Source organism: Lactuca saligna, chromosome 6 (genome assembly GCF_052625555.1).
Source record: "Lactuca saligna cultivar CGN05327 chromosome 6, ASM5262555v1, whole genome shotgun sequence".
Classification (NCBI taxonomy): Eukaryota; Viridiplantae; Streptophyta; class Magnoliopsida; order Asterales; family Asteraceae; genus Lactuca; species Lactuca saligna.
This window is the reverse complement of record NC_136422.1, coordinates 125,822,897-125,850,660: the sequence shown is the minus strand read 5'-3', so window position 1 is coordinate 125,850,660 and position 27,764 is coordinate 125,822,897. Positions and strand designations below refer to the sequence as shown.

Genomic DNA, 27,764 nt, shown 5'->3' with positions numbered 1-27,764 from the left:
GAACTCACTAATCTTCTTTCTTACTATGTTATTTGTTATGTATTTCAGGTACCTCTCAGGATCACGGGAAAGCACCGACTTGATAGTACACATAAGAGAGAGATTATTTTTATGATTCTGGGATAGTGATTTTTATTGTAGATTTTTGATATATGAGACTGTTTTGAGGAAATGTAAAAATTATTTTTATTGTGTTTTAAAATTAAAATTTTATTTGAAAATTTACGGTGTTACAATTTAGTAAGGCTACTCAGGCCTAAGAGCCCCTCTGCATCACACTGTGACTAGCCAGGCTATGACTCCTGGCAGTCTTATGATACTCTCTCTCTCTATCTCTCTCTCTCTCTCTCTCTCTCTCTCTCTCTCTCTCTCTCTCTCTCTCTCTCTCTCTCTCTCTCTCTCTTTCGCTGAATCATGAATGTTATGGCTCCCCAAAATCTTACAATACTCTCTCTCTCTCTCTCTATGAATCACATATGCTACAGCTCCCCGCAGTCACACGATACCTCTCTCTCTCTGACCCATGTATGTTACAGCTCTCGTAATCATACCATACTCTCTCTCTCGAACTCATGTATGTTACGACTCTCCATAATCATATGATACTCTTTCTCTCTCTCTCTCTCTCTCTCTCTCTGTTGATGTTTGTAGCGGCTACCCGTAATCATACGATACTCTCTCTCCGACTCATGTATGTTACATCTCCCCATAATCATACTCTCTATTTCTCTCTCTGACTGATTTATGTTACGGTTCCCTGAAAATCATATGATACACTCTCTCCGATTCGTGTATGTTACGACTCCCTGTAATCATACGATACTCTCTTTCTTACTCATGTATGTTACGGATCCCTGTAATCATACGATAATCTCTCTCCGAATCATGTATGTTATGGCTCATCATAATTATACGATACTCTCTCTAACTCATGTATGTTACGGCTCCCCGTAATCATATGATAATCTCTCTTACTCTCCATGGGCTCTCTCCACGGTCTCCCGTGGCAGCCCTAAGTGATTGCTCTCACTCGGATCTGTTCACTCTCCTATCACCCTATAATCTCATCCTCAAGTCGTCACCACACTAAGTCTACTACCGAATACACACCCACTCAGATCATGCATCACTACTCTTGACTTAAGTTCTCGTACACAGGGCACTTTCCTTAGTACAATCACACTCTTGAACAATTCCCGCCTGAATACTTTTAGCTGGTGATCTCAAATCTGAAAATATAGTCGCTTGGTGGTCCACCTTCCGTCAACCACACCCGAGTCTCATAATAATCAACCCTTATGGAAATTCATAATGTCTTCCCACGACCACTGTTCTTGCACTCACACAACTTGAAACCTTGCAGCATTCCAACTCTCAATTGGAAGCACGGATGAATCACCATGACTGAGAACACGTTAATGGCCATCCGAAGCCCAATCTGCTACTAGTCAAGTCTATGTGAAGTACTCATATCGACCTTGTAGTTGATTGGCAAATCATCTGCTACCCCTCCCAGAGTGCAAATAACAGTTAATGCGTCGAAGTGTTAGTTCTCCGAAATCAAATTTTGACCTTAGTAACCCAACCATTTCGAAACTCGCATAGTGGTACACCTAAAGAAACACAAACCATAATCAGATTCCTATCTACCGGCCACCTATCGTGAAGTCACTCGTTTTCTCCTGAGAATGTGTGACATGCATCATCTAGCGTTTATACATTGTCTCAACTGCCATATGACTCACATCTCATATACTCACACTGCAGATACTCATAACCTAAACTGTTATTCCACATCAGAGTGAGGATCCTCCCTTATAGAATACCCAGTTCTCCCTCACTTAGGGTTCGAACCATCACCCATTGGCATGCCAAAAAGACCACACTACAGACTAGCTCGCCGGAAGCACCATTTCCGACTCATGCAATGTACTATGCAACACTCGATGATCTTCTAGATAGTGACCACATAACTCTAAGCATCACGTATCTCAGATGAAAACATAGGAATCTTCCTAATGTGACTACCTCTAGTCAACCCAAAATCCCATACGGACACACCATCGGATATCCCAAATGTCCTGAATTAGTCACGACTAATAATATGGAAATAATGCACTATTACGCACTTCGTATCCAATTCCTCAACCAACATTACATCACATGAATTATCATAGGAGCAAGAAACCTCACTCTCATAGGTCATACACAATGCAGGCGACGAGGGCTACCGCCCCAGTATGCTCCTCGTGATCACCTAAAATTACTACTAAAAGTATGCCTTAATCAACTAAGGCATCTCCTTGTCCTCATTAATCTCAGTCCCCACTGATGACTCTCTCTCACGGTATAAGAAATACCTCGCAACAATATATATATATATATATATATATATATATATATATATATATATATATATATATATATATATATATATATATATATATATATACTCTGGTGAAAATAGCGTAATCATATGCTACAACTCGGGGTTACCTCCAAATCCTAGAACCGGAAGCTCGTTATATCTTTTGCTCCACACTAGAAGCGGAACTAGTGATATTCTCATCACAGAAAATGATGTTTCAATCATCGGCCGGTCACTCAACCCAGACCGTAATCCTCCACAGCGTATCATCTCCACTTTTCCTCAAGTCTTGCGACTCCAACTGGCAGCTCACCAGTTAACCTCATTGAGATCTAAAGTCAATTTTCCTCGCAAGGTACAATTTTTGTCGAAGCTCAACCTACATCGCCCTCTGGCCCCATAGGTTACCACATCCAACCTCTGAATGGATACCCATTGTAGGATAACTGGTAAGATGGAAACACACTCTGCTACAGATCATGGTACCCAAACCATGTTATCTCCCCTTAACCTACTATTTAGAACCTCTGTAATTCTACCTGTTTCAAGTATGGGTCCTCTCCTTTCAGTACAGGCCCATACTGCCTGCCACATCTACCCATACTTTCCACATAGGTCATCCCAGATTTCCTAAGTAGCTGATCAACCTTCTTGATCACCAATCGCGATACACATGTTCACAATCTAGAAAATACTCTCCTCTATCAGAGCACTCATCTGACTAAAATCACACCATAGGCTCTTCCTAGGTGCTCACACTTCTCTGCCATCGGCTGCTGAAGAACTCCTCAAGATGCCAGCCATCTACCTCCTAAATATCGTCATATCCACTTAGTAGTTGTCTCCCATCATCAAGATTTCCACAAAGCACAAAGCAAACAACATTCGGGCATCAAATCACCTTCATCAACATGTAAAACCACTCGATCATACAACTCCACTTGCTCTATCCGCACTCTAAAAGGCATTACCGAACTCAGGCAACCCTACCTCTCGTGGTATCTCACTACTCTCTCAATAGGTTCCTCAAATGCACATCTAGGTATCTCTCCTAGATTACTCATCTACTCAAAGCTCTCTCTTAAAGATTCTTGGTAGGTACTATTCCTTAACACATACATGGAGCAAAAGAAAATAATATCAATTAATAGCATTTCCTATGCTAAGGCATCACAAATCAAGCAACTCTAGCCCTAAGATATGAAATACCTAGCCTATCCTCTAGCATGCATCCCTAATATCTCATGATTATCTTATAACACGAATAAGTAAGGGTATTTTGGGAAATCACCATTCGGGCTCTGGCTGATAGTACACACTGCTCTAACTCGTTTTTCTCATAAAACTCTTTGTCATTTTTTTTTTAAATTATTTATTTTGATTTTTTTCTCAAATCCTCAATTTGAGTCCAGGCACACCCGAAAATATATATGAATCCCTCAAACCAACGATCAGAAAACCAACTATTACCACTGTAAATTTTCAAACAAATTTTCCATTTTAAAATCACATAAGTCTCTTTAGCACAATCACAAAAATCCCATTAATCTCAAGTTATCAACACATGTTCAAAATTTATTTATAACACAATCCAAGATACTCCAAAACATATCTCCAACTCGTTTGTGTATACAATCAAGCTGGTGCCTTCCCGTGATCCTGAGAGGTACCTGAAACACATAATACATAACACGATAAGCACGAAGCTTAGTGTGTTCCCCAAAATACCATATGCACAAATAATAATCCCCTCATGACTATAACTCGGCATGGACCCTCCGGTCTCATGCATCTCGGTGAGGACCCTTCGGTCTCACGGCTCGGTATGGACCCTCCGGTCCCGTGTCTCAGCAAAGACCCTCTGGTCTCACAACTCAGGTGGACCCTTCGGTCCTAAATCAGTAAAGCTCAGAATAATACACTACATAAATCACAAAGATATAATGCTGGATATCACAATACTCAATGTACATACATAAGACCCTCCGGTTACACAGAGAATACCACTCTAGGTAAAGTATAATGAGAAGACTCACCTCGTAAGAAATCAGATAACCTCGAACTCAAATCACCGGCCTAGCCTCCACTTCGCATATACGATAATTATCTTTAATTAGTAACAATTCTCAAAGAAGCTATACTAATCCTTCTACAAACTCAGACAAAGATAAAATACCATTATACCCTTCAATGGCCTTAATAATCCACAAATTGACCAAACCCTAAAAGTCAATGGTAACGCGTACACTATGCGTACAATCCCTCTACGCTAGGTGTAGTCCTTCGCCATGCTTACATCGAGGATTCTCGACCCTACGTTGTACGTACTGGGATTACTCTCATCTTATGCCCCGGTTTTGCTCTTCCTACTCATTTGGCCTTAAATCGTTAAGACCTTAGCTCAAATCTCAGATATGGACTTCCTATAGGCTAATACTCCATAAAATATGTGACTTTAAGCCTTTGCATGGCTAATAAAGTCACAAACACCAAAACTCTCACTCCCCATTCCCAAAAATGATCATATCTCATGCATGGGTTGATTTAAACGTCCAAGTCTTGATTTTTATGACTCTACACCACTAAAAGCACTCAAAGAAGCTGATAATAAACTCTGGAGCTCAATATCTCATAAAGAATCCAACTTTGGGACCGAAACCCTAAACTAACCTAAAACGATGCACTATTCAAAAGGGTGAGAAATCTTTAAGCTTTATACCTCTAACTGAAGCTCCAGCCATATATAAGCTCAGATCCAAAGCTTGGACTCCCACTCCTTCCTCTTTAAAGCTCCTTCTTCACTCTAAAGAAACCACAAGAACACTTAATAGTTCACAAATGGACACAAAAGCTCAAGGGACAAGAAATTAGGGTTTGAGAGGGTTGCTTCTGGGATTGGTGGAAAGAATTGAGGCCCTTATGTCCTTTAAATAGGGACACATCCTAAATTAGAGTTTTCACGCTGGGCCTAATTCCTCCAACGTACTAGGTGACTCTTCTTCTATTTCACGCACATGAGTACGCTAAGCGTACACACATGTACGCCCCGCGTACTTAATTGCTACCTTTCTCAAATAAGGGACCTACCTTGCCAAAACTTCAAACTATCATAGCTTCCCCATTATAAGTTTGTTTCCAACGAACCTCATATCGACGGAAAGGTGGCGAGAAGCCCTACGCTTCTAGCAACTCGTCGCAGCCCCGCGGCTTCCTCATGCCCGGGTTGCAGCCCTCGAACCCTAAATCACAGACGATCAAAAACAGGATGTTACACGTAGGGTTTTCATTATGGAGTAGAATGTTTTAAACGTTGCCTCATGCAAAGTGGAAAATCATGAGAAATCATACTTGAAAATCAACACACGTTTATAACTTTCTCATTCGATACTTTTAATTTCCTTGTTCCAGATGTCGTGGAGCTCTTCAATAAAGTTTGACGAGACATGCATAATAATTTTATGACCATAAGATCTCTACATGTTGTATTTAAAAAATTAGTTTTCCATCAAAAATGGGCAGTTGTTTAGTTTGTTGTTTGTTCACTCTACGTTTATGTAAACTTTAATGACCAAGAAGGTAACTTTTTATAATAAAAGTATTTTAGGACTTTCTACCATGTGGCTGACTAGCCAACTGTTAATAATCGAAAAGGGATGATCAATCACCAACTAATTAGTACGATACAATAACCAAAAGGATGACATTTGATTAAAAATCGTTGACATTTAACATTCCAAAATGGTCATTTCGGATATGAATATAAAATTATTTTTAAAATTTATTGGTACAAAAGAGAAAAAATTTGGAAAAAGTACGTACAAGATTTCGGTAACATGACACCCTTATATGTATTTTCAATAATTAATATTTTATTATACAGAAACATAATAAGTTTTTTCTATTTTTTACCAAACATTTTTCCTAAAATCTTTATGTACATACGGAAATAACCATTTCAAAATGTCAATATCAGTGATTTTTATTTTAATGTCACACTTTTAAGCCATTGTATTGTATTAATGTTAGAAGAGTTTATATATATATATATATATATATATATATATATATATATATATATATATATATATATATATATATATATATATATATATATATATATATATATAGGAGTAGGATCAAATGAGAACACCAAAAACGTTGACAATGCGAGAACAAAGTATATTCATTTGTAATTCCATTTATTCATTTGTGGAGAAATAATAAATTTTTACACATTTAATTTCAATTGAAGAGAAAAAGTATATTCATGTTGATTGTGCGTAAAAAATTATCATTTCTCCACAAATGAATACATGAAATCATAACTGAATATACCCGTTCTCGCGTTCTCAACCTTTTAGTTGTTTTCATTTGATCATTTCCTTTTATATATATATATATATATATATATATATATATATATATATATATATATATATATATATATATATATATATATATATATATATATTTCAAATAATAAAAACGTAAACTACAAATGGTTGCTTGAGTGTATCAGACTATTATAGTTTAATTAAAGCTTTATAAAATGATGATATTTCTACATGTTTTTTTAACGCATTTTAGATGTACAAAAGGTGCAATTTCTTCTCTGCCTATATAATCTCCCATTAAGATGAATATTGCAATCCATTCAATTAGAAACGTTGACCCAAAAGAGTCTTTTTTTTATTGACGAAAAAAAGATTGGGGGTAGGTGGGACGTTGACCCAAAAGAGTCTTTTTTTATAGAAGAAAAAAAAAAGATTGGGAGGGGGCATGTGTTTCCTACTTTTTCAGATCTGTGAACGTAGGTTTAAAGTCACTTATGAGTTATGAAACCCTCCACCTCTTTCTTATCTCCTCTAACTTATATCTTCAAGTCACATAATGTCTCCGATGAACGAGTTTGATCACCTCAAAATTCGTCTAAAAGATATAAAAGACGCCACAGAAAACTTCGGTGTCGACATGAAGATCGGGGGTGGTGGGTTTGGACCGGTGTACAAAGGAAAACTCACTCTCTCTTCTGGGCGCCGAGCTGTGGTTGCTTTCAAGCGCTTAGATCCAAGATTTGGACAAGGAAACACCGAGTTCTGGAAGGAGATCATGTTGCTTTCAGATTGCAAACATGAAAATCTGATCTCACTTTTAGGCTTTTGCATTGAAGGAGAAGAAAGAATCCTTGTATATGAATATCTATCTCGTGGGAGCCTTGATCGCTATCTCTCTAACCCTCGTCTCACATGGAACCAACGCCTTAAAATATGTGTTGGTGTTGCACGTGCTCTAACCTACCTTCATGATCCCAGAATGACACAACGAAGAGTACTCCATCGAGATATTAAAAGCGCAAACATCCTTCTTGATGCGGAATGGACTCCTAAAGTTTCCGACTTTGGCCTTTCAAAAGTGGCTCCGGCTAACCAACCTCGAACATATGTTATCTCTAATGGTGTTGGAACACCTGGATATTGTGATCCAGTGTATATCGAAACAGGGTTTCTATGTAAAGAGTCTGACGTGTACTCTTTTGGAGTAGTATTGTTTGAAGTGATGTGTGGGAGGTTATGTTGTGAATATCGTAATGGTCAGTTGATTAATATTTTAGTGCCTAGATGGAAAATTTGTTGCGATAAGAACAAGCTAGATAACATTATTTGCCCGGGTTTGAAAGAGCAAATAAATAAGGATTCATTAGTGACGTTTTCAGCTATTGCCAATCGATGTTTAAGTCGAAGCTTTGAAGTTCGACCAACAATGGCGGAGATCTTGAAAAACCTTGAAGTGGCACTTGAACAACAAGTAAGTTTACTTCATCTTCTATGTTTCAAGACATATATGACAATGACATTATTATTATTTTTATAAATTAATGAAACCATCCCTAACATTTGATCAAAATTATACGTTTGGTCCCTAAACTTTTTTTTACAATCGGATCGTCCCTTTGGTTTGATTTTGTTACGTTTTTCGTTCCTATGGTTTGGTCAAAATTGCATGTTTGGTTCCTTACTTTATGTATGTAAACGATAAAAAAACGCAATAAAATCAAACCTCAAGGATGATCGGAGTGCAAAAAAAAATTAGGGACCAAACGTAAAATTTTGATCAAATTACAGGGAAGATTTCATTAATTTACTCTTATTATTATTTGTAGAACTTTAATCCAGAAAACAGTGCACTACTCGAAATTGCCAAGCTTGCAATTCCTCCGATATCCTACACATCAAATCAGGAACTCCATTCACGTCTCACCAAAGGGATTCTTATTGATGGGGGACAAACGGTAATTAACTGTTTCTATTGTGTTTATTTATAAGGAAAACTGCAATAAAATCTTTACATATTGGCTTTATAATTGATTTAGCCCTTATATTTTTTTTATTTAATTAAGTTCCAAATACCGGTAATCGTATTCAATTTAACCCTTTGACCCGGTCAATAGGTCATCCAACTTTCAAAAATTACATTTTTAGCCCAGATTTCAAAATTTATTACAAATTTGGTACAAAATATACACTTTTGGCCCATATTTTAAATTTTTTTACAATTTTGGTCCAAAATTTACCCTTTTTGTCTAAATTTTAGGATTTTTATTATGAATTCATCCTAACTTTAGTTTTCTTTACAACTTTTTTTCTCAAAAGTTAGTTTCTAATATGTTTTTTCTTTAAAACTCATATTTATACAAAAAAACATATTTTCACAAAAAAATCTTATATTTTCTATATAAAAACTTTTTTAAAAAACTTTTTTGTATATGAAATATCTAATTATAAAAATAGGTTTGGATTATTTGTGTGATTTCTCTTAAAAATCAATTAAGAAATTAAAAGTAACCCTAAATTATACTATTAAATTATAGTTTGTCAAAAACTAGTTACATTCATTTTAATATTATTTATTTGTTCTTTAATCACATTTATAAGAAAAGTTTAAATAATAGAAGATGCTACATATTGAAAACTTCATATTTTTTGTTTCTCGCTGAATACATATTCATACATATAGTTCATCATCACTTTGGATTTCTTTATTTAAACTTTTTTATAAAATCAGATTCATGTGTCAATTTTTTTTGTTGTAATAACAAAAAATAACTATCTAGAATGGAGCAATTGTTATTTGTCGATAAGGAGGTTTTTGTTAGAAATTGACATTTAACAAATGTAAAAAAGTATTATAAACTTTGATAGTTACAACTCCTACTAAAATCAATATGGATTGTTATATATGATATTAGAACAACTTTACATACCTTTTGTCATATATATGTGATCGAAGGTATGATTTAATTTACGAACCTGCAACAGATTGAAAAATACATATAAACAATTATATTAAAATCTCATAGAAAAAAGAATACACACTAAATAGAACACATACTAAAATATCTATATCAATAGTATAATTTAGGGTTACTTTTAATTTAGGGTAACTAGTGTAACTAGTTTTTGACAAACTATAATTTAATAGTATAATTTAGGGTTACTTTTAATTTCTTAATTGATTTTTTAAGAGAAATCACACAAATAATCCAAACCTATTTTTATAATTAGAAACTTCATATACAAAAAAAAAAATTAAAAAAAGTTTTATATAGAAAAAATAAGATTTGTATGTGAAAATACATATATTTTTTTTATAAATATGAGTTTTAAAGAAAAAACATATTAGAAACAAACTTTTGAGAGAAAAAGTTGTAAAAAAGACTAAAGTTATGATGAATTCATAATAAAATTCTAAAATTTAGGCAAAAAGTGTAAATTTTGGATCAAATTTGAAAAAAAAATTTAAAATCTGGATCAAAAGTGTAAAATTTGGACCAAATTTGTAATAAATTTTGAAATCTGGACCGAAAATATAATTTTTGAAAATTCGATGACCTGTTGACCGGATCAAATGGTTAAATTGAATACGATTACATTTACCGGTATTTGAGACTTAATTAAATAAAAAGAATATATAAAGACTGAATCGATTATGAATCCAGTATATAAGGACTTTATTGTAGTTTTCCGTTATTTATATACCATATTTTAAATGATTTTTATTTTGAATATGTTTATAAACAGTGGGTTTCAGTAAATAAGAATGGAAGAATTCGAGAAATGATATCTGCTGTAAAATGCGTCTCTGGGGGGTGGTTTGTATCCGACACCGCAGATGATTCAAGGTTAGTGCATTTTCTTCTAGCTAGTTAATATGTTGACTGGAGAGTGCCTTCCTTCTAAGCCTTTTCCTCATGAAATGATTTGTTATGATTTTGTCTCGTTTAATTTATAAATTGCTAAACAAATTCTTTAAAACTTATTTTCTGTCATATTCTAAAGTTTTCGATTTTAACTAATAAACATCTAAAAATTATACCACAAAAGGTGACTATCAGAGTACTATATATATGCATCTATTATTTTGTGTATGTGAAAAAATAGGTGACTGTTAGAGTATTATATTATCTATTATATTGTGTATTTATGTGATGTACATCGTTCCCTAGTTAATTAGCGCAAATTACTTTCTATTTATACACTTTGGTAGAAACACTGAACTTTTAAGAACCTTTAAGTTGCCTAATGACTCGATTGTGTTTGGTAAAGCTATTGACCGGTTTTGCATTATAGAATAAGATTATCATTTTCACCTAACACCAATATCACCGATGTAACAAAAACTTCGCCATTAACAATTCTGAACTAAGAAGTATTAAAAATTATGAATTTGAATCTTATGTTTTGGAAGTTTGACTCCAAAACATTATCATAAAATTAACAAGTGAACGTTCTTGATGGTTGTCACACTTCTACAAGAACTCAACCTGATGTTTCTTCTAAATATAGTAATTCCATGGAAGGTATGAAAGTATGAAACCATATTGAAAACTAACAATTAAGATGATCAGAAGTACCAAAACCGAACAATTCAGATTCCGAAAGCTTATGGAAGTCAAGTCGAGAAGTATGATGAGTCTCCTCGATATATAGGTTCGAATTTGAATTTAAAATTTTTGAAAAGGAAGTAGGAGAAGAAGAAGAGTATATATGAAAAGATCCAAGTGCCTAAGCAAAAAATTTCTCAAGATATTAAAAAAGTGAAAATTGTTGAAATCAGAGTTTTTGTTCCAAGAAATCGTATAGGTTGACTAAAACCCACAGTTTGTCCAAGGTATCTAAGGGGTGTCTTATTAGTAATACGAATGATTTGATGGTTTTTGTTTTCCCACCAAAGAGACTAGAAGATCAATATTTTCTCAAGATTTAAAGTTGATTATTCTCTATATGCCGTTACTTTTTTAAAGAGCAAAAATATTAAGCTGTGATTTTAAAACTTAAACGAATTCGTAAATGTTCATATTCAATACTGAAATGTTGAAAGAAAGTGAGATAAAGACAAAAGCTGTGACCGTGATTAAAATATAGAATGCACGCACATGGGTTAGTTGAAAATTTCGAATTTGTCAAAAAAATAAAGAAGTGGATATGTTGATTTTATTACATGACAAAATCTTCAGGGCTCTACAAATGATTTTAAGGGTTGTACACTGAAAATTTATATTATCTTGAAAAAAACTCCCCAAAAAATTATACTAAAAATTTATATTATTTTGAAAAATTCCCAAACAAGTATACTAATTATATTTTTATTTTATATATTTCTAGTTTATTTTTATATATGATAATTGTAATTTAAATGTACTATTTAGTATTTGAAAGATCTTATTATATATTAAATTATATTAATTAATAAATTTAGTATTTATTTATTGAATTCATATAAAAAATTTAATACATACTAAGGATTTGAAACAAAGTAACATATTTTAGAAAAGCTTAAAATAAAAATATATCTTACAAATAAGATATTATACTAAAACATACAATACTATAAAACATAATGACTATATGAATTATTTTAATAATATGATAATTAAATATGAACGGGATCTTATCGTAAAAAAAATGCTGCTGATAGAGGCTGAAACGACGATGGATTAAGACACTAATTTCTAACAATTTCTTGTTCGATATGACGTATTACAAAATATATAATATTTTTTTTATAAATATAAGCTTGTTTATTTCACATTTATTTGTAATAAATTAACAATTCATTCAAATTTATTATATATAAACAATTTATTTTGTTATAATTTGATGGTAATATAATTTATAATATTATTGTAATAAAAAACAATACAATATATATTTGTTAAAATATAATTAATAGACAAGTGTGTTCAATAATATATAGAAGTTACAAAAATGTATATATAATATCAATATACTTTTGGGATAAAAATTTAAATAGAATCCAAAATGAAACACTATTTACATTATTTTTTTGGACAATGGACTTAACAAGGTAACTAACTTTTTGGTTTTTTCATATATAGGTAACTATCATTTTTTTGTACACATCTAGGTAACGAATTTTTTAGAAGTGTTAAAATATGCTAATTATGACCGGCTGTAGTAGGTTACATCAAATTATAACCGGTAATAATAGTCATATGTGAACACTTCTAAAAAGTTTGTTACCTAGATGTGTACAAAAAATAGATTGTTACTCAGATGTGAACACACCAAAAATGTAAAATTAAATTACACGAATGGTCCCGATAGTTTGGATAATTTGTGCATTTGATCCATAACTAATTTTTTCACTTGGATATTCCCTACTATTTATTTTTGTTCTGTGTTTGGTCCTTGTCTTACCTCAAATTCTCAAAAGACTATTGTGCCATTTTTTAATTTATTTTTTTAATTAATTTTGTTATTTATATATTTATTTTTTATATATTTTAAAAAATTAATAGACTCGACATCAACATCTTCACTATTCTTTCTTTTTTAGGTCCTTCAACTCCGGCGAACCAACACAACAACACACTATCTCTTCATTGAATTTTCCACCACTACAAGCCAATAGAAGGGGTGTTGGATTGGTTCACCATAGTTGAAGGACCGAAAAAAGAATGGATAGTGAAGACGTTAATGCCATTAAAGATGGAAATGAAAAAGAAGTTGAGGAGCATGAGAGATCGAATTGTGACTGGTAGGACCGAGCTTAAATTTCTCGAATATAGTTTCAGGTTTAGGGTGAGGAGATACAACTATATGAGGTCTATCAATGTTTCAAAATATATAAAAAAAAATAAATACATAAATAAGAATATTAACAAAAAAAAAAAAATTAAAAAAGAGCACAATAGTCTTTTGAGGTATAATAGGGACCAAACACACACCATAAACAAATAGTAGGGATCATCCAAGTTAAAAAATAAGTTAGAGACCAAACACAAATTACCCAAACTACAGGGACCATTCATGTAATTTACTCTTACCTCTTCGGTTTATTCACTTCTAGGTAACTATTTTTTTTTGTACACATCTAAGTAACGAACTTTTTGAAAGTGTTCATATATAACCATTATGACCGGTTGTATACAGTCGGTCATAATGGTCATATGTTAACACTTCCAAAAAATTCGTTACCTAGATCTGTACAAAAAAAAAGATAGTTACTCGGATGTTAACAAACTGAAAAGTTAATTACCTTATTAAATCCTCTTCCCTATTTTTTTTTTTTTTTTAGTTTATTTACGAGGGAAGTAAAAATGGAATCGAAGATGGTCTTAGCAAAACCAAAATCCAATGACAACTCTCAAACTTAAGTCATAGTTCATACACAACAAGATGCTACTTACAACCCTTTGTTGGCCCACTTCCTCATGCTTTCATCTATCACAACCTTTACAAAAGCAAGCTAAAAGTGCGCTTATTAAACCCAACATTCACTTCGATCATCAGACTGAATCTATGACTTCAAAATATAATGTATTACTTAAATTGGAAACTTGAGAACTAGTACCCCCGACCTATGAGACATAACATCGTTTGAATGTATTCGCTTTTCCATCAAAAATTTAAAGTTGATGGAACTCTTGAATGTTATAAAGCATGTCTCATTACAAATAGAATTGTCCAAGAGTTTGGATTGATTATGATGACACGTTTAGTCATGTATTCAATCTGGCTATGATATGATTTGGACATTTCTTGGCTTTGTTATGGGTCTCAAATTAGACAGAAATCAATTTGATGATACAAATGCATATCTTTACGACTATCGCCATGAAATCGTATACGTGCACCAAATGCTTGGTTCTCATACCCATCTTAGCACAACTATGTGAGTGCATTACTAAAGTCGCGTTATTTCACTAAATATAATACGAGTGACATTTCTATTTTAATCTATAAATGCAACAATGTCCTTCCCTACTACTTCTCAATGTTAATGACATTTTAACCACTACGTCCTCGAAAAACACCCTTAAAATTGGATAAATTTGGCGTTAAAACAAAATTTTGAAATGATCAGCTTGGATCCGTAGACATATTTTTTGGGCATTTTAGTTAGTTGTGTCGTCAAGAGTAAGTCTCATAATCAAAAAAACTATAGCAACATTATAACTAAACAAAAAAACGTTCAATATTGCAAAGTGTTGCTACTTTGATTGTTACCAACTCCATTCTCAGGAGGATCCCATTCAATGACGGATCTTGAACTTTTGATTTGAGGGGGCTAAAAGTATAATATGTATAAAAATTAGAGAACAGGAGGGGTCATAATCAAAATTTATAGTTTTAGGCTTAATATATAATTTTTTTTAATACTTATGGACTAGTTGTGACAAAAAAAAAAGGGTGGACCACAACCCTCGTGGCCCTCAAGAAGATCCGACCTCTATACCATAGTTTAGTTGGTGCTCTCTGTCACCTCACTTTCACAAAATCGTGCATCACATACACGTTGCACTAGGGTCGAGGATCAGGCTCTTATGTTACTAGATGTCATGATCAGACTATAAAAGATGTTTTATGCGCTAAAGCGGGTATAACTCTAGCTACAGGCTCTGTTTTATGCCCACAACCAATAAATCAAAGACTAAAAGAAGGAGCACATAGTGATATGGTTCATAAGGAGTTACCTATTTTGATTCCCGAAACACTTTTTATGTGAAGTTGTGGACGATTTTATGTTTTATTATTGACATTTTTTGGGTTTTATTTTTGAACATTTGTTAGGCCCATGGCCTTTTTGGGCCGGTTTAAGTTTTTGCTTCCTATTTAGTAGTAATGTAATCTCTATGGTCATTCATCAATTTTATAAGAGCTTAGTTGTCTCTACAAATTATATGCCATTGATAACCAAATTTGATTTTTTTAATTAAGAAATGAAACGTGATAATTTATGGGTAGTAAAAGCAATTGTGATATTTGCAGGTTTTCAAATATCCAATCGGGTATATTGTACTATGGTTTCAAAATAAGTGGGAGAACTCAGTTCTTGACATCAAATGTCACATACACCGTTTACCTTGTTTTCAAATGTGATAATATGAACAAGGATACACATGTACCCTTCAAATGGAAATTGAATAGTGAGACGAACTATTCAACTTCATGCCTGACGCTTGAGAGAGGAAATGGATGGCTAATGTCTCGACTATATCAATTTACCAGCCATCGCAAGGATTATGATTTTGGGATTGAGTTTATGCTACCAACTCAGTACTCACGTACGATGTTCTATCTTGAAGGCATTGAATTTAAGCCTATGGAGTATGTAGATTGACAGAATAAATTTGTTTTATTTACTTCATTTTCTTAAGATTTTGATTTATTTGCACAAGCTAGCAGATTGGGGACAACTTTTAGCTTAAGAAACCTTGGCTTGTACACTGAACAATAATGGAAAAACAAATACGTTGCTAAATTTATGAAGTGGAATGTGCCATGCACTTTTATTCAGTCAAATTGCCTCCTTTGCAGTTTTCCCCCTCAATGATATTTATTGAAGCAATCATGACATGTTAAATCTGATAATTATTTGTAAAGTTCATATTCTTTTCGCTTTTTGAGATGATAATTGTGATCCATCATCAATTTCAAGAACAGAAACTTGAAAAATGTGGAAAAGTTTGGTCATTTCATTCTCAAGCAACCTCCAATATTAAAATATCAATTAAGTTAAAAGGAATAATATTCATCATAAAGATAGATGGTCACATGGAGATGTTAACAAAATGTCACTTCAAGAACAACAGCCCAAGGTGACGACATCTATCTCGACGAAAATTATCGTCGCTAAAAGTAGGGCTATGCTGACGATATGTCGTCACCATAGCTTTTGCCAACTTTGACCAGAAAAGCTATGATGACCACATGTCGTCACAACATATAATACGGGATGATTTTTTGAGGTCTTCTGAAAACCTATGTGGACGACATGTTTTCGGTATAGCTAGGTTACGGAAAATGGTATTTTCATTTATTTTCATTCCATGGTGTAGAAAATCGAAACGACGTAGTTCTTTTGAAAGCTATCCCGGCAGCATGTCGTCGACATGCCACATGGCAATCCGTGTGAAATAGCTATGCCAACGACTTGTTGTCGGCTCAACTTTTTTATTTTTTATATTTCTGTTATTTCAGCAAACAAATGAAAGGATGTCTTTATGTAAACCCTATATTGACGACTTGTCGTCGACATATAGTTTTACCCTAAGAGAGACATTTGTGTATCGTTCATTTTTAACGCACGAGATCGATGTTTCTCTCTTGATCTGCAACGACAAATATTGTCCCTTCACCACCAGCGACGAGCAGCTGGTACATTTTTGGGCCTTGTTTTCTTGATTGCTCAACTTTTTAACTCAAAATTTCGGTTTTTTTTGTTTGGCTTTGAACTTGTTCACCACCATCGTTCCTTCACCACCTTCGGCTACCGACAACTCCTTCCAGCTTCTCTCCTTCACCACAACAAGTAAGGATTGAGTGGTTTTTTTCCTTTTTTTTTTTTTTCTTTTCTGACTTTGTGATTTTCCAATGACCACCAGCCACCACCGGAGGACCACCATCAAATCCGATCACCGGAATCCGACCATCACAACAAGAAGAACATAACTTTTGTTGAAATTTAAATTTTATGTATAGGTTTATATAAAATTGAAATTTGTCCTTGTATAATTGTCTGATTGTGTTACTTGTTTGGTCATTGTATGATTGTGTTATTTGTTTAGGGTTATATGAAATTGATATTGTATGTATAAAATGCCAATTTACTTGTTTAAAGAGAGTATATGTATGGACACAACCACATAGGGGAAGAGTGTACCACAAAACGTGTTGCAGTACTTTCCTTTGACTACAAGACTTCAACGACTGTATAGTTCTAGATTCACAACTAAAGATATGATTTGACATAATATTGGACGCTCAACGGATGGTATGTTGCATCATCACGTACACGGGAAGTCTGATGTGTTTTATATGTTACAACAAAAATGCACATAGCGGAAAATACTTAACCATTAAGAATTTGGGCACATACAACCTAAAGTATCTGTGTGTTATATTTATATGCTCAAGAATCATTATTGAGTGACATTATTAATGACATATGATCCTATAATGTCACAACTAAAGATATGATTTGACATAATACTGGACGCTCAACGGATGGTATGATGCATCATCCCGTAGACGGGAAGTTTGATGTGTTTTATATGTTACAACAAAAATTCACATAGCGGAAAATAGATAACCATTAAGAATTTGGGCACATACAACCTAAAGTATCTATGTGTTGTATCTATATGTTTAAGAATCATTATTGAGTGACATTATTAGTGACATATGATCCTATAGGGTCACACTTTAATCAAGTTGGTAGTTATTGAATACTTATTTAATAATTTGTTATTAATAAATAAATTCAAATTTTGTATTTACTTAGAGAAAAAGTATTGTTATATGATAACAATATTATAAGAAGTAGAAAATTAGTCATTATATGACATGGTATCATATTATAAGTCATGTACAATATTTTTGGACCACTTGGCTTACCATGGTTTAGTTGATTAACTAGTCTAATGTAACACCCCAAAAATCGAGACCAAAAATTTTGTTTTTAATTATAATACTTGTAAAACTGTTTGAGTAAAACATTACTGATATCACATCAAACCACAAAATCATAGTTACATGTTTTTTTTTTTAAAAACCATCATGTCTGATACTATAGTGTTAGAGTACAATCTCAGGGTTCTCAAATGCGAAATCATATGTGTGTGATGCGCTGCTATCCTGCCGGCTCCTTCCCCTTACATGAAGAGGTACTTGAAACCAAAACTGAAAACCGTAAACACAAAGCTTAGTGAGTTCCCCCATCATACTCATGCCAAATAATGCATAATCCTCGGTATCTTTCAACCGGTAACCATCGAGCATAGCCAGGAGTTGGACTCATCTTTTGTATGTTTCAACAGGTAACCGGGAACTAACCTCCCATTCGGTATTGTCACACCCCGAAACTAACGGCAGAAACGTTCCGGGGCAGAGGACGTCATGCGTAGTATCACAACCATTGTACATAGTAAGCATAATAAACACAACCATTACATTACATAAGAATATTTACATTTGTTTAAAAGCGGAGAAATACATAGTTTTTAAATACATCAGTATAAACAAAAGTATAGACGAGACTTCTATATGCACCGTCTTCTCCAAAATCAAGCATGAAACCTGTCTAACATGAACCTGAGAATACAAGCAGTTTTAGAAATATTAGCATAAAGCTGGTGAGTTCATAAGTGGTTGATTCTGGTGAAAGAAAATGTTCCTTTGATTTATGAAAAGTTGTTTCCCAAGAAAATCCTATATTTTCTTATAAAAGAAGTTTGGTTATCCATTTGTTAAACAACCTATTTATGAAAATTTAAGTTATCCCAGGGGAAACCCATATTTTCCTTAAAAGTCAATGGTTGGTTATCGATCCGGAAATGAAGTGTACAAGTATCTACCATACTTGTATCGTTAGGTTCAGTTTCTTTGAAAGCTCGGTTACTCTCGATGAGGTACATTAGTTTTAATACACACATAAAACCAATAAGTAGGTAGTGAACTAATTCATAAGGGTATTGCTGATACCCTTTTGTAATCAAAACAGTTATTACTATGACGTTAGTTCACTAGGTTCATTATTACTGAAATTAAATCTCCATTATCTAAGTTGCGAGTTCTATAACCATACAATAAACTAGATATGGCTCGTAATGGGGGACAGTATCATTTTATGACTTTGTCACCCGTAGACCTGTCGGTCCCACTGTAGCTAGCAGTAAAGTGCAGGGTAGTCAGTCCCATATAGATCTATACACACAAGTCACGTTCTCCCTCCAGGAGTTTCTGGTTACAGGGTCGGTCCTCCAATCACGTATCTTTGTGGAGTGTTACCGAGGACGTGTCTCCAATCCTAAGAATAACGAATTTACAAGTAAAAATATGGAAAATCCCGTTTTATGATTGGCGTGAATCCTTTGTAAAATTTTAAATATAACATAAAATACCATTTTATGATGAAATTTACATGTATCCTTGTTTTAGTTTTGAAAACTAACTCTATAGGTTAGTTTCCTAATCGGTTGGTAAATCGGTTTTTCTGTGTTAAAAGCATGCTGAGCATGTAAGTATTTCATACGAAATAATAAGTTTTGAGTACAAGTTCCCTTGTACTTTTTCTTGTATTCCCCTCCTAAAAACATGAAAAACTCAGAAAAAGGTGTAGGGGTATGAACTCACCTGACGTGGGTGTGTCGGGTAGGACGCTAGGTGTCAATTTAGGACTTGAACACACGCGAGGATCCTATGTAACATGAAGTGATACATAATTGTATCTAATTAGTCATTAAACCACTAATTAAGCATGTGAATACACTCTAATGTGTGGAAACACTTTATTTCAAGTGTTAGGAATGATATGGGTTGCATATAAGGAATGTATGGCGTCGTTAAGGAGTTTACTCTTCAAGTGTAAGTCCTTAGGGGTGTTTATGGTTTCAAGACCATATCCCCATGAGTTTACGGCTGTAAACTCATGGTAATGGTGCCATGGGGTGTTTAAAGGTTTGATCTTACTCATGGAAGGTCCCTAGGGTTGAATCAAAGGCTATGGAAGTGATTGGGGCTCAAAATGGACACCTTAGGGAGTTTACGGTTTCTGAACCACTCCTTGGGGAGTTACGGTCATAAATACATGACTTTACGACCGTAAACTCATGTTTGTCCATTTTTCATGTGTTTTGGTGGTTGTAGGTTAAGCATGCAAAGTTCTAGACCAAAATATAAGCCATACAAGGTGTTAAGGGCACTTAAACACCCTTTGGAGGTGTTTATGGTTTTGGGAGATCCCCAAACCGTAAACTCATGTTTACTCCTATTATTTCATGTTTTGGGGTTCTTAGATCATTCATGCAAGTTTCTAGGACATAAGCCAAGCATTGGAAGGGTTTTGGGGCATCAAAACCCCCTTTTAGGGTGTTTATGGTTTTGGGATGTTCCCAAACCGTAAACACATGTTCTTGGGGTTTTTGGATGATTAAACCACGAATTTGCAAGTATGTTAGGCTAAAAAACAACCTAAGAAGGTTTACTTACTGTTATGAAGCTTGAAAGGGTAATTTCTTGAACAAAATCCAACTTTTGTAGAGAGAGAAAGTTCCTAGTGTGTGAAAAAGGTGGGAATGAAGACCACTCAACCCTTATATAGGGTTGAGTTCACAGCCAGGAGGGGGTCCACCACACACTAACCGCAAACGGGGGTATTTCGCATGATTTATCGTTTTCCGTCATGTATGAAATTACAACAATAACCCAAATAAATTTATGTAACTTAAAAGTTAATAGAAAACTTTAACAATAAAAATAATTTTAATTAACGGAAGTGGGTTACGTTGACAGAATAAATTTCGGGTTGTCACAGGTATCTTGCAACCGGTAACTGGGAGTTAGCCTCCTCTTCGGTATCTTTCAACCAGTAATCGGGGAGTATTTCACCCCCTACTATTGCTAGCACGTATCAAGCACAGTAAACATTGCAAGCACAATAATCATATTAGACACAATGACCATATCACATATCAACACTAGATAATTATCACAAAGACAATCATCTATCCAACACTCTTACTTGTGGGCCGACATTGTGGCTATAGATCCACTCCTACTAGGAGGAAACTCACCTCAAAGTCATGTAGTGTCCGCACTGATCTCAGTATGAAAACCAATTCTCCTCAAATCCTCGATCCATACACAAAAACTTTTCTAACTTATCAACCCATACTCGTAACCCTTACAAGGGTCAACTTCCAGTCCAAGGTAAAGTTAAGGTCAACACCTTGGTTAATGGTCAATCATCTGGTCAAAGTCAACATCTGGTTGACTTGACTCGCCGAGTTGGTCCACCAACTCGCCGAGTCCACATATCCATAAAATTCCATAATCTCGTCTCTACTCATCGAGTCTAGCAAGAGCTCGACGAGTTCTCCTTCAACAACACATTGGACTATCTTCAACCGACTCACCGAGTTCGTCCTTGAACTCGTCGAGTTCATCTTCATCCATATGAAGGTGTTCAGTCTATGACTCGTCGAGTTCTCTTTGAACTCGTCGAGTCCATCTTCATGTGGTTGGCACATTGTCTTGAACTCGCCGAGTTCATTATTAAACTCGTCGAGTCCTTTGATCTTCAAGTCCAACACACCCCCAACAGACTGAGTGTTCCCTCCAATTAACCAAAACCACTTCCATAGGACATTAGGGGAAAAAGAGACCCGACTCGCCGAGTCACCCAAGAGACTCGTCGAGTACTTCAATGATCAAAACTATCCAGTCAATTATAATGGTTCTTAATGCATCAAAACCATAGATCCAACCTCCTAAGGTCCATTTCATATGTAAAGTCCCAATCTTGACGTCCATGCATGGGGTTTTTTACTCAAAAGACCATAAAAAGAAGTCTACAAGATGCATGGGGTGCATATGGCAACAAAGTTGGCACCTTTATGCCATAAGGACCCCCAATAGTTCCAGATCTGAAGTGTAACTGCAAGCACACCCACAAAATCCGATTTTAGCTTCTCTAAACTCATTAAAAGGGTAGGAAATAGCCCAAAATCAAGATCTAAGAGATAGATGGTCAAGGTTCCAGCTTTTTACCTTGAATAAGTTGAGAATGGAGCAAAACCTCTGGATCTTCTTGCTTCTACTTGAACTCCCAAGCTTCCTTCCTCCTTTCCAACTTCAAAAACACACAAAAAGATACCAACAAGCTCAAGAATACAAAATAGAGGCTTAGGGTTCGAGTTAGGGTTTTCTATGGGTTGGGAGGGACGATAGGGGCTGGGTTGGGGCTTTATAAGTTGTTTAAATAGGATGCAAACCCAAATATTAGGGTTTCATCCAGACAATCCTACTCGCCAAGTTGGTCTCCCGACTCATCGAGTAGGTTACTTAACCCCCTGATCAAAAGTCGAGTCTACTCAATGAGTTGAGCCTCCAACTCGCTGAGTCCCAGAGCAAAACTTGGAATTACTAGAATTTAAATACGTACTAGGAACCGGGTGTTACATCTAAGGTTAAAATAACTAGTTAAGCTCTTTTGTCCTATTCTTTTGACCTTATGGCCGAAAGTTGAAAGAGGTTATGGAGGTTGCTTCTCAACCTCCATATCTTGTCTCCCTGCCTTGTCTCCCATACCTTTTTTTTCTTTATGATACTTTAGATTATTATATTCAAAAGTGCTTACTTTGCATGGCGTATTTAAAGAGGCTATTGTGCATGAAAAATGTGGCTAGTTATTAATCTTCTACTCCCTCTTATTCTCTCTAAAAGAAGAGAGCAACATAGAAAGAAGGGTTCTCCACTTTTGAAGTTCTTACTTGGCTTTTTGTGGGCACTTTGTATCTTCCTTTTAGTGTTTAATTGTTTAAGCACTTAAGGCTTAAATAACAAATTCATATAAGAAGAAATGTAGCAATTTTTGGTACCTTATTCTTACTGGTGGATACTTATAGAGAAGATTAAGCTTCTTGTTCTTTCCATCTTCATCTACACCCTAAATCCAAACGGGTCCAAAGGCTTAAAAGGTTGTTATTTCTAAACACACTATGGTTATTGTAAATTTATTCTAACCTCTTTAAAAGGATCATTTATGATTTGGTTTTGTTGTATACTAGAAATTTATTTGAAATGTTTGAAGCTTCCATTGCCGGTTTTTATGAAAAACTATTTATTTTATGTAACAAAACTCATAAGTGGTATCATAGTCCTCATTTAAATTTTAGAAAGTTTTTTCATGTTATGATAATCTTTGGTTCTGTGAAAACATGAATGGATTTCTTTTTGGCTAAAGAAATGTCCATATTTGTTTTCTTTGGCAACTAGTTGTGAAATGTGTTTATTTTTTATATAACCATTTTTCCATGCATTTTATTTATATAAAAGTAGCCTTTGAAAAACAAAGAGTTGTTTGTTGACATATTTGATATGTTTGTTGTGTATACACAAGCCATTAGGACATTTGTGGCTGTTATTTATTCATATGATAATGTAATACATAAATAGGTATTATTTCATTTATTCATTTTATATGTAATAAATTAGTTTTTAGACTAGTTGTATTTTATTTTATAAAAATGTAACAAAGTGGAGCTTGAAGATCTTATGAAGATATGAATATATGGATCCTTTTGAAGACCTTGAAGTATCTCATTAAGTCCTTTAGGAAATGACTTATTATTTGTTGTGATGACTCACAATAGATATTACTAGAAAAGTGGTTTTGTTTATACATTTTAAAATGCATGTTTGTGATGTTTATTTTGGTTTTTATAAAATATTGTATGTATGAAAATATGTTTTCCATGCTAAAAACATATTCACAAAAAATTAACATCAAACTTGGGGTTTAGAGTTTTATATAAAAGTATCAACATAAGATGTCAAAAATGGAGGTTTAGTTAAAAAGAGTTCAAATTTTTTAAAACTCTTAAATAGCCAAACTTTTAAAGATATAAGAATGTTAAAAGTATTTTTAAACTTTATCTAAACTCCATAACTCAATAATAAAAGGTTGTTTTATTAAAAAGTTAAAAACTAGTTCCAATCATTATAATGTTGAATTAAATTAATATAAATTTTAACCTGTAAAATTGTATATAAAATAAATTCAACTTTATGATTTTTGGAACACTTTAAGTGTACCATGGGATATTTTATGCATGAAATATTCATAATACAAAATATTTTAAAATACTAGAATGATAAAACATTGATGAAAAAACTCTTATTTTCAAAACTTCAAATCTATGCAATCCACTTAAAAATCACTTGGAATTTTTGTGAAATTCATGTGGATGTTAGGGTAACCTTATTCATTTGGGTTGTCTTAAATAGTCACCTAATCATTTGTGAAATATAACTCACATGTTTTCTTAAATGGATGATTTGATTAAATTCTTATGTGATAAAGGTCACCTAAGCATAAGAGTTTTGAGGAAAAGATGGGATGAATATGCCATTAAAAACAAAGTATTGTCCTTTTAGATTTGTAAATGTAAAAATTAAATAGGAGTTGTAATTGGTTGTCCTATCCTACATATCAACAAAATCACTTGTGTAGTGCGTCATCGCCTAAATTTATTTTGGGTGATGTGGATCTTAACTTTTCAAAATTTAATATGAAGGGTGATTAATTTTAAAAGGGAACTTATATCAAATATCTTAAAATGAATCTTATTATTTTGTAGTTGAATACTGTCACACCCCAAAACCAAGAACGGCGGAAACGTTCTGGGGCGGAGGACGTCATGTAAGTATCACAACACAGTAAATGTAAATAAGCAAACAACATCATCCATTGCATTAAATATATAATTTTAATACAAGTGTGTTCTGTACAGTATAGACACCAAAAATAATGTATATCAAAATAATAAGATGAGTCTTGAATGCGCTCCATCTTCTCAAAAGCTGCCCTCGGTACCTGTCTACTGATGACCTGAGAATACAAGTTATTTTGAAAGAGTTTATAAACATTAAGCTGGTGAGTTCATAAGTATTTTAGTGTCGGTATTTGTCATCCAAAAATGTTTGAACATGTATCAACTATAAGTTTGTAAAATGTATGTAAAGGTTTGCAATTGTTTATAAAAGTTTGAATCTCTCAGAAAAACCTATATTTTCTATTAAAGTAGCCTTCTACCAAGGCTTAACTGTTTTGTATGCTCGTTTGATGTACAAGTGTGTAATTTCCCAAGTGTAACTATCATTTAACAAAATATAATTTGTACATTTATGTTTAAGTGAGGTTAACACTAAAATATGTAATGGGTAAATCATTGTAGTACTGTAGCCTTGTATTATAAGAACTACTGTTGTACTAACTACCTTAAACCGGATTTATATTAAGGCATTACGTGATACATTGCACCATACTATCGACAAGTAACAACGACATAATGAATGGTCGTAATAACGGAATGACGTTTGGCACCCGTAGACCTGCAGGTCCGGCTGTAGCTAGCAGCAAGGTGTAGGATTGTCAATCCAGTATAGATCTATACGCAAACTCATGCTCTCCCTTCAAGAAAATTCTGGCTACAACTCGAGCCATGACAATTAAGTCATGCTCCGATTTAAATCACAATAATAAAGTATTCATGTATATGTACTGTTTCTCGTTCTAGTATAGTTGTATATGTATTGTTTCTAGCATCATTGTATATGTATCGTTTCTAGCATCATTGTATATGTATTGTTTCTAGCATCATTGTATATGTATTGTTTCTAGTATAGTTGTATATGTATTGTTTCTAGTATAGTTGTATATGTATTGTTTCTAGCATCATTGTATATGTATTGTTTCTAGCATCATTGTATATGTATTGTGTTACCCCGATGGTAACTAGCTATTGATGTACTGATAAATATGAATATGGAAGTACCTTTTATGTCTATACATGTATATATGATATATAACTAATATGGAAACGACCCTCGGATGGTCACCCGAAATCCCACCAGACCACATCCAAATCGAGGAAAAGGAAATAGGGGGGATGGCTTTCCTAAGCCCTTTAAACATTACTTTTATATATATATATATATATATATATATATATATACATACACATATATGGGCATGCAATTTATAAGAAGTAAAACAAAGTTTAATAAAAGCATTTGATAAGTAAAAAGAGTTTGTAAAACATTTGAAGTGAAACAGTTTGATAAACAGTTGAACAGTGATAAAATCATTGATTTTCTAGTTATTAATCACATGTGATTAATGCAATCACATGTGATTGATGTAATAACTATAAGTATTTGACTTGTATCCCCCCCCCCCCCCCCAATAAAGTATTTAAAACATTTAAAAGTATTTCAAAGGTTGATTAAAGGGGTATAAACTCACTTGTGGTGAGTAGATTGAATTGATGTATCGGGTACCGTGCTAAGTGGCAAACGGAGACTTGTTCACACGTTCGAGCCTAGTTATCATATAATAAGGATATATATAACTAATTAGCCAAATAATAACTTAACAAAGTAAGTTAAGACACTTAGGAACATGTATACACTTTGTATAAGTGTTATAGGTCCTAATGGTTGCATCTAAGTTGATACGGGACAAGGCAAAGGGGGTTTAAAGCACAAATGGCCTTGTATATGAGTTCACCACCCAAAAAACCCCACCCATTGGAATTTACGGCTATGAACCCATGGGTTTACGGCCGTGAACTCCTCACATGGTGGTTTTGGGTGTTTTGAGGTCTTATCTTGGTCCTAGAATAAGCCTAGCCTTGTTGGAATAATACTTGAAGTAGTTTAAGGCCTTGGAATGCTCCTTTGGGGAGTTTACGACCAAAGGACCATATCCCCTAGAGTTTACGGCCATAAACTCCTATGGGGTGTTGTTTTAAATTCATTTGAGGCCCTTGCATGTGTAGGATAGCTTCCACGCTTTTATCTGAGGCTAAAGGGGACAAGAGACACACATTTGTGCCTTCACTTGGAGTTTACGGCCCAAGATATGTTCCTTGGCCGTAAACTCCTTTTAAGGAGTGATTTTGATGTCTTTTGATCCCCATTCAAGTCCCATGTGTTCAAGGGTAATTGTGTTTAAGCCTTAGGGGTGTTTGTGGCATCTATACACATGAAAAAGGGGTTTACGGCCCAAGATCTTTCCTTGGCCGTAAACTCCTAAAACCCTATGATTTTGAAGTGTTTTGGTGTCCAAAATAAGCACAAGCATTAGAGGGTAAAGTCCTTAGGCTTAAGGAGGTGATTTAGGGCATTTATGTCCCTTAAAAAGGGGTTTACGGCCCAAGAAAGTTCCTTGGCCGTAAACTCCTATAACTTGTGTTTCTTGATTGATTTTTAGTCCGAAATGTTTATACACTAACCCCTAAACAAGTTGTCTAACAAGGAATCGGGACTAGGAAGCCTTTAGGCTCCGTTTTGGAGTTTACTCCCCAAGA

The 27,764-nt window shown here is 34.0% G+C and overlaps 1 protein-coding gene across 2 annotated transcripts; it reads left to right on the top strand.

The window, feature by feature from the left end:
• Positions 1 to 7,134: 7,134 nt before the first annotated feature.
• LOC145000001 (putative serine/threonine-protein kinase PBL7) lies at positions 7,135 to 16,188 on the top strand. Of its 2 annotated transcripts, XR_013661081.1 has the most exons (5): positions 7,135 to 8,173; positions 8,529 to 8,657; positions 10,447 to 10,547; positions 13,226 to 13,426; positions 15,661 to 15,771. XR_013661081.1 is itself a non-coding variant. In XM_078959141.1 (4 exons), exons 1-4 carry the CDS (start codon positions 7,259 to 7,261, stop codon positions 16,010 to 16,012), a joined length of 1,497 nt encoding a protein of 498 aa, XP_078815267.1. In that variant the 5' UTR covers positions 7,137 to 7,258; the 3' UTR covers positions 16,013 to 16,188. The 2 variants fall into 2 exon arrangements, 1 of the variants encoding a protein (XP_078815267.1); XM_078959141.1 differs by lacking the exon at positions 13,226 to 13,426 and having other exon boundaries at positions 7,137 to 8,173; positions 15,661 to 16,188.
• The last annotated feature ends 11,576 nt before the right edge of the window (positions 16,189 to 27,764 follow it).

Bases quoted from the DNA above. Each gene is read 5' to 3' on its own strand.
- LOC145000001 (XM_078959141.1), top strand. From the start codon at position 7,259: ATGTCTCCGATGAACGAGTTTGATCACCTCAAAATTCGTCTAAAAGAT. The intron at 8,174-8,528 runs GTAAGTTTACTT...TATTATTTGTAG, and splicing joins AAGTGGCACTTGAACAACAA to AACTTTAATCCAGAAAACAG. The intron at 8,658-10,446 runs GTAATTAACTGT...GTTTATAAACAG, and splicing joins TTATTGATGGGGGACAAACG to TGGGTTTCAGTAAATAAGAA.